The following is a 17,537-nucleotide window of genomic DNA, read 5'->3' as shown; positions in this document are numbered from 1 at the left end:
CTGGAGTCGGTTGCCATGCCCTCCTCCAGGGGATTTTCCCAACCCAGGGATCAAACCCATGTCTCTTGAGCCTCCTAAAGAAAACAGAACAATGAAATAAATAAAGATCAGTCCATTTTGTTCCACTGTTGAAATATGTTCTGGAAAGATATTGGAAAGAGAAAGATTTTTATCCATGAAATGTGAGATTAAGATATAATGTATCTTTTAGACAGCCGATACTAAAGCTATATAGGAGTTGTTGCTGGTGGTTAGTCGCTCAGTCATGTTTGACTCTTTTGTGACCCCATGAAATGTAGCCCACCAGGCTCCTCTGTCCATGGGATTTCCCAGGCAAGAATACTGGAGTGGGTTGCCATTTCCTTCTCCAGGGGATCTTCCTGGCCCAGAGATCAAACCCAAGTCTCCTGCATTGGCAAGCAGATTCTTTACTATCTGAGCCACCTGGGAAGCCTATATAGGGGTATATGTGAGAAAATTGGCTCTGATTGTTAGGGGTTAATATCCTGCTTTACTCCATCACTCCCTAAAAAGAGAATTTAATAAACACTTATGTGCTTATTTATTACCATAGAGCACTCTTAACCTTACCTACATTTCGTTTTCAAAAATACTTTGAGTCAGATCTTGTTATAGCTCAAGAAAATAGCAATTCTTACATGAAGGTTCTTCAGGTTCTTAAAGTCTCCATCTTTAATCTCAGTTATTTTGTTGTTTTGCAGGTCCAGCAGCGCAGTATCAGGAGGAAGGTCTTTTGGCACTTTTTCCAGACCTAGAAGGAGAGAAAAAGCAACATGCAGTCATTAAAAAGGGACACATGACCACAGAGTCACGAAGAATGTGTTTACAAAGACATTAGTATTTCAGTGATAGTTTTCACTATCATATTTGTCTTCTTCTAGGAATTATATTCTAAAGGAGATCAGTCCTGGGTGTTCTTTGGAAGGAATGATGCTAAAGCTGAAATTCCAATACTTTGGCCACCTCATGAGAAGAGCTGACTCATTGGAAAAGACTCTGATGCTGGGAGGGATTGGGGGCAGGAGGAGAAGGGGACGACAGAGGATGAGATGGCTGGATGGCATCACTGACTCGATGGATGTGAGTTTGAGTGAACTCCGGGAGTTGGTGATGGACAGGGAGGCCTGGCGTGCTGCAATTCATGGGGTCGCAAAGAGTCGGACAAGACTGAGCGACTTAACTGAACCAAACTGAAGAATTATATCAACTGTTGTTTAAAATATCTGCTTTACCTTTTCTAACAAAGTCAAAGGTTTATAAAAAAAATCATAAACAGAGCAAACTATTTACCCATGTAATTATTCTTTTGCATAAAATAAAAATTAAGATTTTGCCAGGTATGGTTCAAATGTCTCAGTACACAGTGTGTTTCACCTCACTGTTCTTATTTTAGAGAGTCATTTCTTTGATAAGTGTTAAGTGGGAGTGATTTGTAAATCTATACCTTTCTATATAAACATGCTTTCAGTAGAGAACTTTAACCAAATCATCAAATATTCTTTTGATAAACTTAGCACTGTCACAGATCTACATATAAAATTTAAATTATGTGAATATGTAACCATGCTGTTGTGTCAACAACTTGAAAATTTATTCAAACTTTTGGGAGAATGGTTCTTTCAGTTTTAATTCACAAAACAGTATCAATTTTATGACTATTAATCAGAATAAAATGAATAAAATTTGTGATTGTAACTTCTCTAAAGTGTATTATACAAAGCATTACTTTCAGACTTAAATTTGGATCTAAATAACTGAGGTTTTTGTTGATAAATGTAAATACATTGAAAAACTAAATGTTCTATGGCATTAAAGAAACATTTTCATAGTCATTCCACTAGATGTATAAGGATAAATTGCTTTTATTCAAAAGGTACGGCATTTAAAATAAATTATCATGCTGAATGTTAATGGAGATAATATTAAACTATGAGGCCTTTTGCCTTGCTTTGTTCCATGGGCTTTGTCCCATATTAATATAAGATGATATTTTATTAACTCAAATTCATATGATCATTTTAATATTAATATTTTAAGACTGTATAACAAATCAGAAATGCTTTTTAACCTCTTCATTACATCTGAAACTTGAAGTGCTGAAGATCATTCTTTCATTCATTCAATAAAGGCTTATTGAATATTTTTAGACATCATTAATTTATTAGGCAGGCCCTGCCTGAGGATATAGCAGGCACAAGATAGAAATTGCCCAAATTCTCATAGAAAAAAGAATTCAATCTACAGTTTTCAATTAAAAGGAAAATTACAACAGAGTATTTAATAACTAGGTTGGGAAGATATCTTTTTGATTTTTATTATATATAAGCATATGAAGGTAGATTATCAAGGTAACCATATTTCTATCTTCATATGTCCTTGGAAATTACAGAAAATGTATCTGAAATCACCAACTTCTAATTTCTTTCCAAAGAATTTTTCACATTATCACTGATCTGATGATAGTGGAAAAAAGTCTATAGTTTCCAATTCAGTGGTCAGCTATGGTTATAAATTTGAATATCAAAATGCAGGTGATTCTGCACATGCATAAATATATTCTAAGAACTAACTACAGAAATAGTTCACAGAGGAATAACAGAAATGAAGTGTTTTCAGTGACAAACAGCAAACCACAGAACAGCTACCTTGTAGGAGGATATTTAACTGTACTATATACTCATGATCATTGCCATTTTCAGAAATGTCAGTTTGCTAATTTCATGCAATTAAGGAGTGTCAGACTTCTGCCAAATCTTTGATAATTAGTGTTCTTTAACGAAGAAAAGACACGTTTCCTTTCATTTGGAAAAAAGTTACCGCCCACATTTTACTTCATGGGCTTCTTTGTCCAAGTCTTAATTCCCGCTTTTGCTTACTTTTATACATTGTTGAATGTGAATTCTAGTGTTCAGTGTCAAAGTTGCCTTAACAGTTGTTCAGTGCCGAAGTGCAGGTTCATTTCAGATGTGGACCAAAAATGATATATCTGGATGGCTGATCATTTTGATTATGTTGTCATTCTAGAATATTATAATAACAAGAACTATGTGGGGTGAATTATATACATTGTTCCCCTGATGATTTACCACAGAAAAAAATCAGGTTTGTGGCTTTTGCAGCTTAGTTGTTAGAGAGTCATCTTAATGATTAAAATCATAACCCTACAATCTCTGAATTGCTAGAAAATTCATATTCATTTGAAAGACTTAACAGATTTGTATTCTATTATTAAAACTTTATATTTACATAGCTTTACAATTTATAAAAAATGAAAATATGTTACCTCATTAATCTCACAGCAACCAAATGAAATAGGTAAGGCACTATGAAAATTTCATTTTTTCGGATGATTTTTAGAAAAAGTTAGGTGACATGAACAAGCTCATGTAACTGGGGTGACAAAATGCAGATGAAAAGACTATTTCTTGGTTTCCAACAGGATATTGTTTTTTTCCTGTCATCCCTATTTGTATCCGTAACAAGAACTGTTCTGACATCAGACTCAATAACATACTGAAAAGGGCTAGACAGGCATCAGGGTGCTAAGTGAGCTCACTCAGAAATTACAGGAAGAATAGGAAGGGGAAATAATCCTAGATACGTATTCTTAGAATGTCACAAAGGGAAGGACCATTAAATATCAGCTAGTCTTTGATTCCTAAATGCTGATCAGATAGACTCTATGATGATGTTCTTATTAGTCTGTGTCAAAATCAGAAACCTATAGGGAAATTTGGTTAGTTTTAATATAAATTACCAGATACACATATATATGTGCACACACACCTTTGTGAGGATAGCTCCTGCCTCCATTTAAAATAGACCTTCTTTTTATTTATTTATTTATTTTTTAATTTTATTTTATTTTTAAACTTTACAAAATTGTATTAGTTTTGCCAAATAGACCTTCTTTTTAAAAAGTAATTATTTGGCTGCTCCAGGTCTTAGTTGGAAACTCGGGATCCTACATATTCTTATTCAATACACACTTGTCCAACCCCATTGAAAGATGGAGTCAAATTCTTCTCCCTTCAAATTTGGCATGGCCTTATGATGTCTCTCAGAACCAAGGGGCTGTGGTGAAGGTGACATGGCGTGACTTTTGGAACTAGGTCAGAAAAGGCTGTTTCTACCCAATTCTTCTGGCATGCTTGCTCTGGGGACAGTGTGGGGTCATGTAAGTTGAGTCTGTCTACGATGAGACCACTGAGCTGGTGAGGCCACCTGAAGACACTCCAGATGACAGAAGAGCTGAGCTCCCAGGCAACAGCAGCACCAACTGTCAGTCGCTAGAGTGAGCTGTCTTGAGCTGACCCAGTCTGGGTCAGCCTCACCATGATTACGGCCTCAGCCAACATGCATGTGTGCTAAGTCACATCTGACTCTGCGACCCTATGGACCATAGCCCGCCAGGCTCCTCTGTCCATGGGGTTCTCCAGGCAACAATACTGGAGTGGGTTGCCATGCCCTCCTCCAGGGGATCTTCCCGCCCCAGGGATGGAACCACATCTCTTATATCTCCTACACTGGCAGGTGGGTTCTTTACCACTAGCGCCATCTGGGAAACCATGGCCACCTGACTGCAAATGCCTAAGAGACCGCAAGGGAGAGCAGCCCTTCTAAGACCTGCTCAAATTTTCTGTAGCTTAAATTATGAGCAAATAAAATAGTTTTTAAGTAACTAAGTTTTGAGGTAATATTTATTCAGAATAGTAACAGGAACAAAGTGGTTTCCTAAATCCAATTATTTTTCAATGAGCATTCTTTAATAGAATTCTAAATCTTCTGTTAAAATGCAATTGTTTTCAAGGCTAAACTGAATTATTTAGTTGCTCTTCCAAATTCAGTAAAGGAAACTTTATCTTCTTTAAAATTGAGTTATTAATTAAAATAAATAAAACTCTATTTAAGACATTACCAGGAAATCATTTCTGAAATAAATGCAAATAAGAATTGTATTTTTAAGAGGTGTATTTTTTTTTTTTTCTAGTTGTCTCAATGATGAATGGTATTGTGCTAGTAAATTTCAGCAATCTGGTAAACATCATGTTGGACAAAGGCCAGGATGTCCTAAAATACCATGCCTTTTTTGTTGTTCTCTGCCCTGTGGCAGGGGTCCAAACTAGCAAGATTTATTCTCGTTGACTTCCAACACTTTTTTGTCTCCAATGTCATAATCAAGACAATGGTGATGCACTTAGTTTTGACACATGACCAGTATAATATAATGGAGTTCCAGGTCCATCAAAAAACATTTCTGCTAAAGGCATGCACATTTCCTTCTTCTCTTAAAAATGGCAATTTAACACTGATGGCAGTTGGATTCAGAAATACTAAAACTTCCTTTTGATTTAATTCTCTTTCCAAATAACTTAAGGAAAGTTTGAGCTTCCTGATTCTGAGTGTGTGTGTGTGTGTGTGTGTGTGTGTGTATGCTCAGTTGTGTCCGACTGTTTGGGACCCTGTGGACTGTATCCTGCCAGGCTCGTCTGTCCATGAGATCTTTCTAGGCAAGAATACTGGAACAGGTTGCCATTTCTTCTCCAGGGGATATTCCTGACCTAGGGATCAAACTCGCCTCTCCTGCATTGGCAGGCAGGCTCTACCCCTGAGCCATCTGGAAACCTACTCCTGGTTCTATGTGTGTGTCAGTCGTTCAGTCATGTTCTACTCTTTGCAACTCCTTGCACTGTAGCTTTCCAGGCTCCTCTGTCCAGGGAATTCTCCAGGCAAGAATACTGGAGTGGGTTGCCAGTCCCTTTCCCGGGGGATCTTCCTGACCTGGGGATTGAACCCAGGTCTCCCACATTGCGGGCAGATTCTTTACCCCTGAACCACCTGGGAAGCCCACTCCTGGTTCAACAGTCATCCTCAAAAAGAATAAGAAAGGAAACACTACAGTTTCATGACTCCTAATTTCTAGGCAGTCATGTTCTATCCTGTTTCCAGCTTGATAGAGTCAAGAAAATAAAATTAAGCACTCATTCAAGCACTAAGGCATGTATATGTTAATTTATTCATATCAAGCATTTACTGATGTTTGAGAACCTACCAAGTATAAGGCACTTTTTGGAGTGGAGGGCCAAAAGATAAATTATCACCATGCTTTTCTTCTGGTAGGGAAAGTAGATATTTATTTTTATATAACAGTCTAATTACATTTTGTTTGGTTGGTTTTATTTTTTTATTTTTTGTGCCATGCTGTGTAGCATGTGGGATCTTAGTTCCCAGACCAGGGACTGAACTCTTGCCCCTGCTTTGGAAGCACAGTCTTAACCACTGGACCACCAGGGAAGTCCCAGAAAGTAGATATTTAAATAGGTGATTAAAGGTAATGAATAATTATCATCCATTTAAATGTAATTAATTGATTATTGTAGTCATCAAGGCAAATATAGATTACAGTGAAAACATGGAAGTAGACAAGCTGAAGAAATTGCCTGAAAACCATCTTCAGACTAAGTCAAGGGTTAATTGAATCTTGAGTGTTACAGTATAGCTGCTACAGGGCTTCTTCTTTTTATTAAGACTGGATTGCAAACTGAGTTAATTCTCCTTTGTGCCTATTTTCAAAGAAATATATAATTTTCTCGCTACTCTTTTGAAGGAGAAAATTAAGATTAGAGAGTCTTCTGCATTTCCTCTTTCATCCAGGAAATTGATATTCTGGCTAACCTATTCCCATCCTGTCCTCTGGAGCCAGGAATGATCTTCCAGAGGAGAATGCATCACAGCTGCAGTCTAACCAAATGCCTTGATCCCACACAGCTGCCTCCTTCTCCCCTCTGGGACTAAGAAGGAAACCAGGGATATGTTAGTTGTCAGTCAGATCAAGGAGACAGATGCTTCCTTTGGCCTTCTCTGACTCCTCTCTTCCTTCTCTTTAACCCCTTGAGTCAGAGGCTTTGGTTATCTGGATCATACCTGAGTATTCCTCTTGCTCTACTCCTACCCCAAACTACTTTAGGCAACCAATGGGCGTGCTCTGTGCACAGCCTCCTGCTTGCCCCACATCTTAGAGATACTCTTTCGAAGCATTTGAAACTTTGAATGAGGGTCATCCCTCATCCCTGCTGATGTGAAGCTAGATATAACCTATGAAAGCAACTAAGCCTCCAGCATTCTCTCTGACCCTTGACAAAGAGGACTAATTTATTCTTCCAAGATGATTTCACAGAAGAACTCTAATGGTTCATTTACCTCATACATAAGGTTTGCTTCTAAAAAAACAGTTTCCCCTTAGATGTTGTGGATCTAAGTACCAAGTGGTAACCACTAACAAAATTTTCCTAATTGAAGCAAAATGATTTTAAAAAGAAGAAAACTATGCAATTTAAAGGGCTGTACATTTTCCTGAGATTTTAGACAAGTAAAATATTATTTGCATCATGAGGTACATTTTAAGAACATTAGTTATTCATAATGCTTTTGCCTGGAAAAATAAAATGTTCCACCTTCTGGCCTCTTCTTTAGAGGGCTAACTATATAGGTTGTGAATCATTTATGATTATAAAATAGCCAAACACTTTATTGTTCTCTAAATTGGTTTGGTTCTCAACCAAACCAATTTAGTTCATAGGAATAGTCTTTGGAGAATACTATTTTGATAATTATATTAATTTGATAATTATACAATTTTCTAATTTTTGCCTATTTATATTTGGTTGTGATATGGCTTTCTTTGGGGGAGGAGGGGAGAAAAGGTGGTATTTTGTATCCAGCTTGGCAAGCCATATACTTAGTGTTTCTTAATTTCATATAAAAATAAAAACCATACAGCCATGAAATTAAAAGATGCTTACTGCTTGGAAGGAAAGTTATGACCAACCTAGATGGCATATTCAAAGGCAGAGACATTACTTTGCCAACAAAGGTCCATCTAGTCAAGGCTATAGTTTTTCCAGTAGTCATGTATGGATGTGAGAGTTGGACTGTGAAGAAAGCTGAGCACTGAACAATTGATGCTTTTGAACTGTGGTGTTGGAGAAGACTCTTGAGAGTCCCTTGGACTGCAAGGAGATCCACCCAGTCCATTCTGAAGGAGATCAGCCCTGGGTGTTCTTTGGAAGGAATAATGCTGAAGCTGAAACTCCAGTACTTTGGTCACCTCATGAGAACAGTTGACTCATTGGAAAAGACTCTGATGCTGGGAGGGATAGGGGGCAGGAGGAGAAGAGGACGACAGAGGATGGGATGGCTGGATGGCATCACCGACTTGATGGATGTGAGTTTGAGTGAACTCCGGGAGTTGGTGATGGACAGGGAGGCCTGGTGTGCTGCAATTCATGGGGTCGCAAAGAGTCGGACACGACTGAGAGACTGAACTGAACTGATGAAAAATAGCCTCATGTTATTAGCTTACTTAAGTAGTAAACTGGACATAACATTTACTATGAAAAATATTTTGTATAAATATTTTCTATTCTTACCTAATGAAGTAAGAGATATTCCCATTTATCCAGTGAGGAGACAGGCTTTGAAAGTTTCAAAGTTATAGGTCTCAGTCTCAGTTATAGGTCTCAGTTGGACTCAATCGTGTCCAACTCTTTGCGACCCCCATGGACTGTAGCTCACCAGGCTCCTCTGTCCATGGGATTCTCCAGGCAAGAATATTGGAGTGGGTTGCCATTTACTTCTCCAGGGGATCTTCCCAACCCAGGTATCAAACCCAGGTCTCCTATATTGCATGCAGATTCATTGCTGTCTGAACCACCATAAATGATAAAGCTGAACTTGAGTCCAGAGATGTTGAACTTCATAACCCAAGATCTTTCCATGATCAAGTGTTTTTAAGGGTATTTCAAGTCTTTTGAAAGTTGTTTATAATAAAAATTTTAATAAACATTGCTTTAATTTGGAAGAATAGTCAAAAAGCAATACTTATGCTTATTTCACCAGTTAGGGCTGATCTGTCTTTAATAAATGAGATGAAAGTACCAAATAATGCTTCTTGGTGACACTTGATCCAAAGATGAATGGCTGGGCCAAAGAGTACATAAGTAAGGGAACCGTCTTCCCTTAAGGTACCAGGTACGTAAAATAAAGCATCTTTTCAAAAGATCTGACAAGAATGAGTTACATTGTGGGATTATTATTTTAAGGAAATCCATAGGTTTCTGATTTTGCTAACCCTACATTTATTTTTATATTGATATTTTTATAAATGCTATAATTATGAGTATATTTTTATGCCTTAAGAGGATAGATAATGAAAAGAATATATGTGTCTCATAAAATTACGGTTCAAATTACAAATTAAATACAAGCTCAGCCACATAATTTGGTCAATATCAATGGAGAATTCATAACTTTCTTAGGCTAAAATATATGTTTACTTTTTCAATCCCCCATGCTCTAGAAAAACATATGATAATACTATTCAGATAAGTTGGAACTAGGAACTAAAATAGTCAACGGGTCTTCTTGAACACTTCAAGCTTCCCATGGGCTGATTATTCATTTTTAATTTCACAGTTTTTACATCTCAGCTTTGAAAGAACTGTTTAATGATATGTTGTTTAACTTTGTCAGAAATACTTCTTATTGCAAAATAATCAGACATTATAAAAAGAAATGTTTGCTTACATTAAACACTGTTTGGATAATAAGATGACAAAGCACTATTATCCTTCAACACTGAAGCTCCTCCCTGTTCATTAAAAGCTCTGGTAAAAATAATCCTTAAGAAAACATTAATTGTTTATATGATAAGCATTCACATTTCTTATCCCAAAGCGCACTGCCTTTTTTCTTTGCTTACCAACTGAAGAACAACAAATGATAATAATTCAAGCTTCATGTTCAGCTCACCAGATAATTTAAAAAATAAACTGCATTGCCTTTATTTTAGGTTTCCCAGGTGGCGCTAGTGGTAAAGAACCCACCTGACAATGCAAGACCCCTGGGTCAGGAAGATCCCCTGGAGGAGGGCATGGCAACCCACTCCAGTATTCTTGCCTGGAGAATCTCATGGACAGAGGAGCCTGGCAGGCTACAGTTCATAGGGTTTCAAAGAGTTGAACACTACTGAAGTGACTTAGCATGCATGCTTTTACTATGAATGAAATTGTCCACTTCTTTGCTTTTTCCTATGCTTCTTTCATTTTTACTCCATGTAATCATCACACAGGAAAAACCTATTGAACCTCTACTATGGGCCAGGTACTTCACACAGATAGTAAGATCTTTAGGCCTGTGATTTCTTTGCAGATAAAAATGTTAAGACCCTGAACAGCTTACCATGATCATAAAGGGAGCAGAGGCTATGTTGTCGTTGAAAATGTGAATGCAGTGTTTTCTTTAAAGGCAAGTGGATTGCTTTTCTTTTTAAAAAATGTATTTTCTGTTATAGAAATACCTGACCAATTTTTTGAATATGTATTTAACTACTCATCTGTGAAATTAAAAAAAATAATAAAAGTAACTTGTATGAGACCATTCATTGTGCACTGGAACTCAGGGCTCCTCTTCAAACATGGCTCCCCAAAATGAATCATTATTTCAATCTCAGCTACTTCTTCTGTAAATAAGATCATTAAGCCCAAAGGAATACTATATTCTCTGAGATCTTAGAGAAAAAGATTACTTGGAAAACTTTCTCATTTGAAAATAACACAAAATAAACAAAACAATCTCAAGGACAACCAAGAAACTGTATCACGAAACAGCCACATCAATGACTTTATGTTTCCTAAGGTTACATTTTTCTGTTTAGTTTTGAACAATAGGCTTGGGAAATTTTCATGATAGACAATTAATAAACTGTCCCAATGCTTTCATCAGAGTCAAGATTTATGAGTTATTTATCAAGAAAGCAAAGTAAAACTATATGGAAAAAAATAAAACTTCAGTGAAGTGACTGGACCCATCCTCTTTAAAAATATCAACTCTATTGTTGATAATATATGTAGTGAGAGGTAATTATGGACCCTTTTAAACGTGTCCTCAGGCAAAGTGAGATTCCACTTTTGTCACACTTCTTAGGAACCCAGCCATTTTTGCAACATTTGAAAAATTTTACTACTGGTATATCCATCACATGTTTATTCTCTTCTTTAGATATCTTGTCTAAACCAGTTATGGAGATAATCTCTAGATGCTATTAAAGTTTCTGTAGAATTTTTAGTAATCTAATCCCCTTTGTCTCGAATATATAATTCTAAAAAGGAAAATCATCACCAGTGGAATAACAGACCCACAAGAACTGGGACCATATTTGTCTTCCTCATGGCTTTTTCTGCAGGGCCCAGAACAGATCTGACCCATTATAAGATCTCAAAATATCTGCGGAATGAAAGAGTAATGAATTAATCTAATGGCATTATCCTGTAGTCTTTTAAAAAATCTCCCTTTACATTTTTTATTTGGGTTTAAATGGCTATACAGTACATGTTAGCATCGAAGAATCTAGTTCAAAGTGTTCGCATTTCAGCAGCTGTTACTATTTAACATGCTTCATGTTTTCCTGGGTTTTTGTATGTGTTTATTCCAGCTCTAGGAGTTAGTGGAAAATTTTCCTGCAAAATACCCCTAGAAAGCATATTCTGAATAACTATCAGATTTCTAAAATAAGTACTCTACAAAGCTACGGGATTTATTCTATAAGAAAATGCTCCATGGCAGAATCATTCTGTGAGGTTTTTTCCTTCTTTTTTTCTTTTCAGTAAGAAAATGAACCAAAAGAAAAGAGGAATGTGAATCAGCTGCCATGTAAGCTAAATTCATTCCCCTTGGGCTCATCTGCTAGGGCTCCAAGCTTTCTGGAGATTTATCTTCTGAGTATATGGCTCTTGGAATTCCCAGGCCAAATTTTTCTTGAAAGATAATAAATCAAAATGCATTTGCAGTGTTAGGCTAAAGATATAGGCTTCGTGATCATATTGAATATTTATACCACGACTTAGTTATAAAGATTTTCTTTGAAACTTTCTAAAGAATATAAACAGCTAGATTACAAAATTCCAAAGGCAGAGACAAAACTAAGACCCAGGGATTATGAGAGTATTTTGGTACTTGAAAGATAAATTTTTGTTCTAAAAGTTTACTGGTTTTGCTTTTGATAACACTGCATACTTTACAGTTTTGTTCAAACCCTGCTATGTGGGCTAAGCCAAGAGTAGAGAGATCACCCAGGTTTTCTTAAGATTTCATGGGAGCAAATCACAGACTTAAAATAATCTATCACCTTGGAATCATAGAACACAAGATATTATTTGTTCAAAATTTTATTTTACATAAGGGGAGCCATGAAGCTTAGAAAAAAATTTTTTTTAGTGATTTGTCCAAGATTGCAGAGTGATGCTTCTCTGACTTAAAAAAAGAATCAAGTCCCCTAACTTCAAAGTTACTTCTTTCACTCCTACTCTGCTTCCCTAACTCCTCATTAGGTGGCACTGTCTCTCACATTTGGAATTGCAGAAATTAAAACTGAAAATGCTGCACTCCCAGGGAAGCCATTCCCATGAATAAAGCAGCCAAGGTAGGTAGAGAGCCGGCATCCCACTCACCCAGATCAGAACACTGGACAACTCGCAGATGGCACTGACAGCGGAAGGGACAGACTGGACCCATAGGCTCTATTTCAGGAACTTCAGGAAAGTGCTCTTCCGGGCCTATCCCAGAAGCCTCATCTTCCAGCATAAAGTCAAATAAGCCTTTCTGTTGAAACGGTCCAGCCCAGGAAACTTGTGCAACCAAGAGGAAGATGATAGTTGCCTTCATGATTTCTCTTGTATACTTTCACAACCGAGGAACCTGGGAAATAGCGGAAGGTTTAGAAGAATAGCCTTGCCTAATGTATGTGTTATATAAGTGGAGTGCACATAGAAAAAAGCATTAAAAAGTAATATTTTATGTACTGTTAGGAGCAGAACATTAGAAATATATTTGAAAGGTAATAAGGTTCAGTAGAGATGAACTTGCACTGTTTATTTATGAAGAAAAATTTAAAAAGTATTTGAATCACTTCATTGAATTTGGGGTCTGAATTAAGACCACACATTATATAGTCAACATTGAAATTTTCAATGCTCACTCAACACAAGCCGTGCCACAGTTAAACAAGTTTTGTCTGTACACATGAGAGTCTCCAATTCCTGCTCAGAAATATCTCTAGAAGCCAATCTGATTTCTCCATCCCACTGTATTTATCCCAGTCCAGACCTTTCTCATCACTCCCTGAACAAGAGCTTTCAAATAGTCTCAGCCTCAAATACCTCAAATATTTCTTCCACTCCAGGCCATCTTCCACTCTGCTGCCCAAGTCATCTTCTAAAAATTCAATTTCATTGTATTAATTTTCTACTGCAAATCCTTTGCTGACTTCTCACAGCTTGCCAATAAAGTCTCCATCCCCTTTGTTGCAAATAAGACCATGCACGATTTGACACCATTTCTCTCCATTTTCTCTCTACTCCCAGTCCCCACCTCAACCCTGACACTCAAAGCTAATCACCATTTAAAATACCTACCTTGTGAGAGTGTTGTAAAGGCTAAATGAGATAATGGGTTTCCCTTGTGTATTCTCGGGCATCCAGGCAGGATGCTGCGTTCTCCTTCTTCTGTGCTCCCAAGACACGTTGCTTACCTCTTTTAAAGAACTTATCACATTATATTGTAATTTGTTTTGCGTGCTTGGTCTGCCCCCCCACTCGAAGATGTACTCCTTCAGGGCGTGTCTTATTATCCTTTGTTCTGTACCGGGGCCTTGCACAATATTTTGCCCATAAATGACTCAGTTGACCGTCAATTTATTAATAATACAAGTTATTCGATTTGTTCTAAGCAACCAAATTTGATTTTTTTAAATATGGTTATCTTTGTTTAAATATTGAATTTCTAGCATAAGAAAGATATCGAATTGAAAACCTGAGCCTGATATAAGCATGATTCAGTTTTTAACATAAATCTTTTGGGTGGTTTCTCAAATGAATCCTTTTTAAGGACTGTGTAAACCAGTAAACACATATGGAAAATGCTATCTGATTTTATTTTATTTTGTATGACATATGTTATCTAATTTTACCAATAGGATTATTTTGTAAACAAATTGACAAAAATATGATTTCAACGCATCTATACCATTTTTATTCATTCATTTAACAAGCCCTTCTATATATATATATATACATCTCTGTTATTGAGTTGGTTGTTTAGATGGCTGAAGTGAACTAAATGAATCTGAATAACAAAATCTTAATAAATCTGAATAATGAAAAGTAGTTGATCGTGGAGAGAAGTCTATTTTGAATTGTTATATTTTCAAGCTCCATTAAAACTGCTCAAAATATTCCCCAAACACATTGTAGATATGATCTTTAGTCTCATCATCTTTAATTATGTTATTTCCAGTCACTATCCAAATGATAGCAATATAGAAAAGATAAAGTCTTCATATGTGCTAACTTTAACATATATTCTGGAAATGTTTGCCTAGATCCACTACAGGGGAAACAAATGTTTTAAAATTTCTTACACTTTTATTCTTAGTTTATTATTGAAGCACGTCAAAGGCAGCACGTTTGCAATACAGGCTAGTGACTTTAACATAATACCACGAAGATTATTATTCACACTGCCCCTTTAAATTCAGTATCAGATTCTCTCGGGAAACCCATTCCCACTCAGTTACTGCATTGCCTTTTAAAGGAGACCCTATTGTTTTGGCAGGGTTCCCTTGGAGTGGATCTCAGAGAGTGGTTTTCTGTCTGTTTCGCATTAAAATGCAATGTTTACGGTTTACCACAAGTTTGCTAGCCTTGCATATTTCATGTCTTGCAAGTTTTGAGAAAAATGAAACAAACTAATTGCAGATTTAATAAATAGCAATGAGAAATTAATGCAGATGTCTGTTTCTGATCTTTTCTCCAAAAAAAAAAAAAAAAAAAAGAAAGCCTGGTTCACGAATCCAAAAAACAGAATATTAAACATTAGCTCAGGGGAATATTATCATTTACGTTTGTTTACTCTTGTTAAAATGGTGCAAATTCTCTACACAATATTCTTTTGGGTTGAATCTAAACTCAGACAGACAGTTTTTAGCTTCCATTACTTATCATTTTCTTGGGGGGGGGGTGTGTGTGTGTGGGTGGGTGGGCGGATGTGTGTGCTATTTTAACCCTGAATGTCCTGGGGAAAAATAATATGGCCAGGTATTTTCCACAAATTCCTCCATGAAATAACTTCTTTTAGATTAGTATCATAATACTTAAAACACAGCGTCGTAAAATAATTAATCCAGGCTACTGACAGTGATAGTCTCTTTATCATTTCCTTCCTCTCTTAATAAATCAGGAAAACAAACAAACCTATAGCAGTAGCCCATGTAGACATCAAGGAGACTGTTATTGAGATGATATACTATTAACATTTCATTTCAACCATTTTAAGTAGTCTCAAAATGTATGCCTATTTCCTATTACTAATTGCTAAGAATGTCACTACTTCAGTAAAGTTCATTGCCATAATTTAATGTGTTCTATCAAAAATAATAATTTTAGGTTTCTTAAACGACATTTGTATGATGTCATTTATGCCTTTGGTGTGAATTTCCAAGTCAAAATTTAAAACTCAGGAGATAAGTGAAGCTCTAAATGCAGAGCAAATTAAACCCCCCAGCACTGGGTGAATTAAAAACCTCAATAATAATAGAAATAAGTTAAAAGTAAACAGTAAAACAGTATCCATCTATCAATAATGGGTACTATAGGAGGCATCTGATTCTTTTTCTGGTCAAAATAGCAATTCGAAGAAAAAGCCGCAGGTATTTATATCACTGGGAGCCCACTTAATCAGTGGTCATCATGTTACCCTGTTTTGAAATTAGAAAGGAAAATAACCCACACTTTCATTCTATAGTGAATGTATCTTATGATGAAATTTCATTTGCAGCAAAAATTCTGGCCGAGTCTCTTTACATTTTAGTAACTATGCAGCTAACTGTGAGATTATCTTAGTTAGGTCCTTAATAATCAGCATAAATAGAGTCAGTGTTGGTTTTCACCTCTCTGGTGACAGTTTCTATTATTTTCTAAGTTGTAGAAATATACACTAGACTTCTATAACTAATCACCAAAGTTCACTTTTCTGAAGTTTAAAAGTTCTTAATATATATAAGAATTCAGGAGGAGAATAAATTCTTAAATATACAATCCAACTATGAATAGCATGCCAGTCTAGAATACTTTTCTATAAACATTTCCTAAACATTTAATTAGTAAAAACACAAAATATATCAATAAAGAGAGTCACCGTGTTAGGTTATAGTTTCTCTAAGAAACATCTTTGCAAAGAACAGAGAGAAAGAACTAAAACAATGCATTACAACCATTTTACCAAATACTTCGTTTCTGTTTTCAAGCAATACTTGTTTAAAACACTGCATAAACATTACTAAAAGTTCAGTACACATTTTTTTTTTCTCTTTTTCTCTTACCAAATAACTCCTTTTTTCTTAACTTGATCAAAGTTTTATTAGTCTGTAGCAGAGTTCAGGACAATTATTGAAAACCATACCTTTTAATCCGGGGATTTGCCACTGGAGCCCTCAAAGCTGAGATGTAATTACACTAAATATTCAGCCCAAGCAAAAGAGTTTGCAGGTGTGGAAAGGAGGAGGGGGAAGGTGCTGCTCTGTGACTGTCACTAGGTTGAAAACCTCCTGCTTCTACTCCATAGCACAGTTAAAAAATAAGGTTTCCCTCAATGAACACAATCCGGCTGACACCCACATTAGATCATATGGTAATGATATGTCTCTTGTATTGTAGCCAGAAACTTTATCGGCCTTTTTTTCTCGCCATTTAAATGCTTTATTCCTTTTGCATCTGCTTAAAATTCTAAACTGCTTCTGTAATATAGTAGTGGAGCAACTTGACTTGGAATTTGTTTCATTGTGTCGACTCATTTCCCTGAAATTGTAACTAAAGGGTTTATTTCCCCACCCCCAACCCTACTCCTTGATCCACTCTTTCTAGTCTTCTTTATGAGTCACATTTATCATACTTCCGAAATGACAGTTTGTATGTTTTGTTTTGTTTTGTTTTTTGCTTTCAGGATGTGTAAGTCTGGCAAATGGAATGAAATTATTTTAAGTGTGGGCTGTGAAAATAAATGAGTACTCATTCAGATTCTTACTTGCCTTGGGCTATTTGTGCACATTCAAAAATTCAAGTACTATGCTATGGAGGTTTTCTATATATCTTGAACATATTTCTAAAGTTCCCTGGAAGAAAGCCATGATTTTATATGAAAAGCACACCATATATTACTTTCCTTACTTATAGTTTAAAACCTTTCTTGTTGTCTACCAGTTATGTGTGTTTTTTAAAATAAAGCACAGAGATACTAAACGATGATCACAATTTAATTTAGCCTGTATATGAAAAATTATATTTTCGTAGGCTACATTTTTATGTAATCCAGAACTTTGAAAAGGCAATAAAGTCTATGGCTCTTTCCAAATTCAGTAAATAGAAAAAAGAAAGTGCAAATACAAGGAAAGATATTTATTCAGCCTG

At 36.1% G+C, this 17,537-nt stretch overlaps 1 protein-coding gene across 3 annotated transcripts in view; it reads right to left on the bottom strand.

The window, feature by feature from the left end:
• Positions 1-16,871, bottom strand: part of DCN (decorin) — a 38,307-nt gene extending 21,436 nt beyond the window's left edge. The window contains exons 1-4 of one of the 3 annotated variants that reach the window (XM_055585811.1): positions 16,534-16,871; positions 13,236-13,290; positions 12,528-12,774; positions 660-772 (exon numbers count right to left, since the gene is read on the bottom strand). In XM_055585811.1, the coding sequence (XP_055441786.1) occupies positions 660-772; positions 12,528-12,741 (327 nt within the window). In that variant the 5' untranslated portion in view covers positions 12,742-12,774; positions 13,236-13,290; positions 16,534-16,871. Of the gene's footprint in view, positions 1-659; positions 773-12,527; positions 12,775-13,235; positions 13,291-13,490; positions 13,649-16,533 lie in introns of those variants that run through there. The other 2 variants (XM_055585801.1, XM_055585791.1) reach the window with 2 other exon arrangements.
• Between the last annotated feature and the right edge of the window lie 666 nt (positions 16,872-17,537).

Source organism: Bubalus kerabau, chromosome 1 (genome assembly GCF_029407905.1).
Source record: "Bubalus kerabau isolate K-KA32 ecotype Philippines breed swamp buffalo chromosome 1, PCC_UOA_SB_1v2, whole genome shotgun sequence".
In the NCBI taxonomy this organism is placed as follows: Eukaryota; Metazoa; Chordata; class Mammalia; order Artiodactyla; family Bovidae; genus Bubalus; species Bubalus kerabau.
Note: the sequence above shows the minus strand (reverse complement) of the source record. Positions and strands in the feature narration are given on the sequence as shown.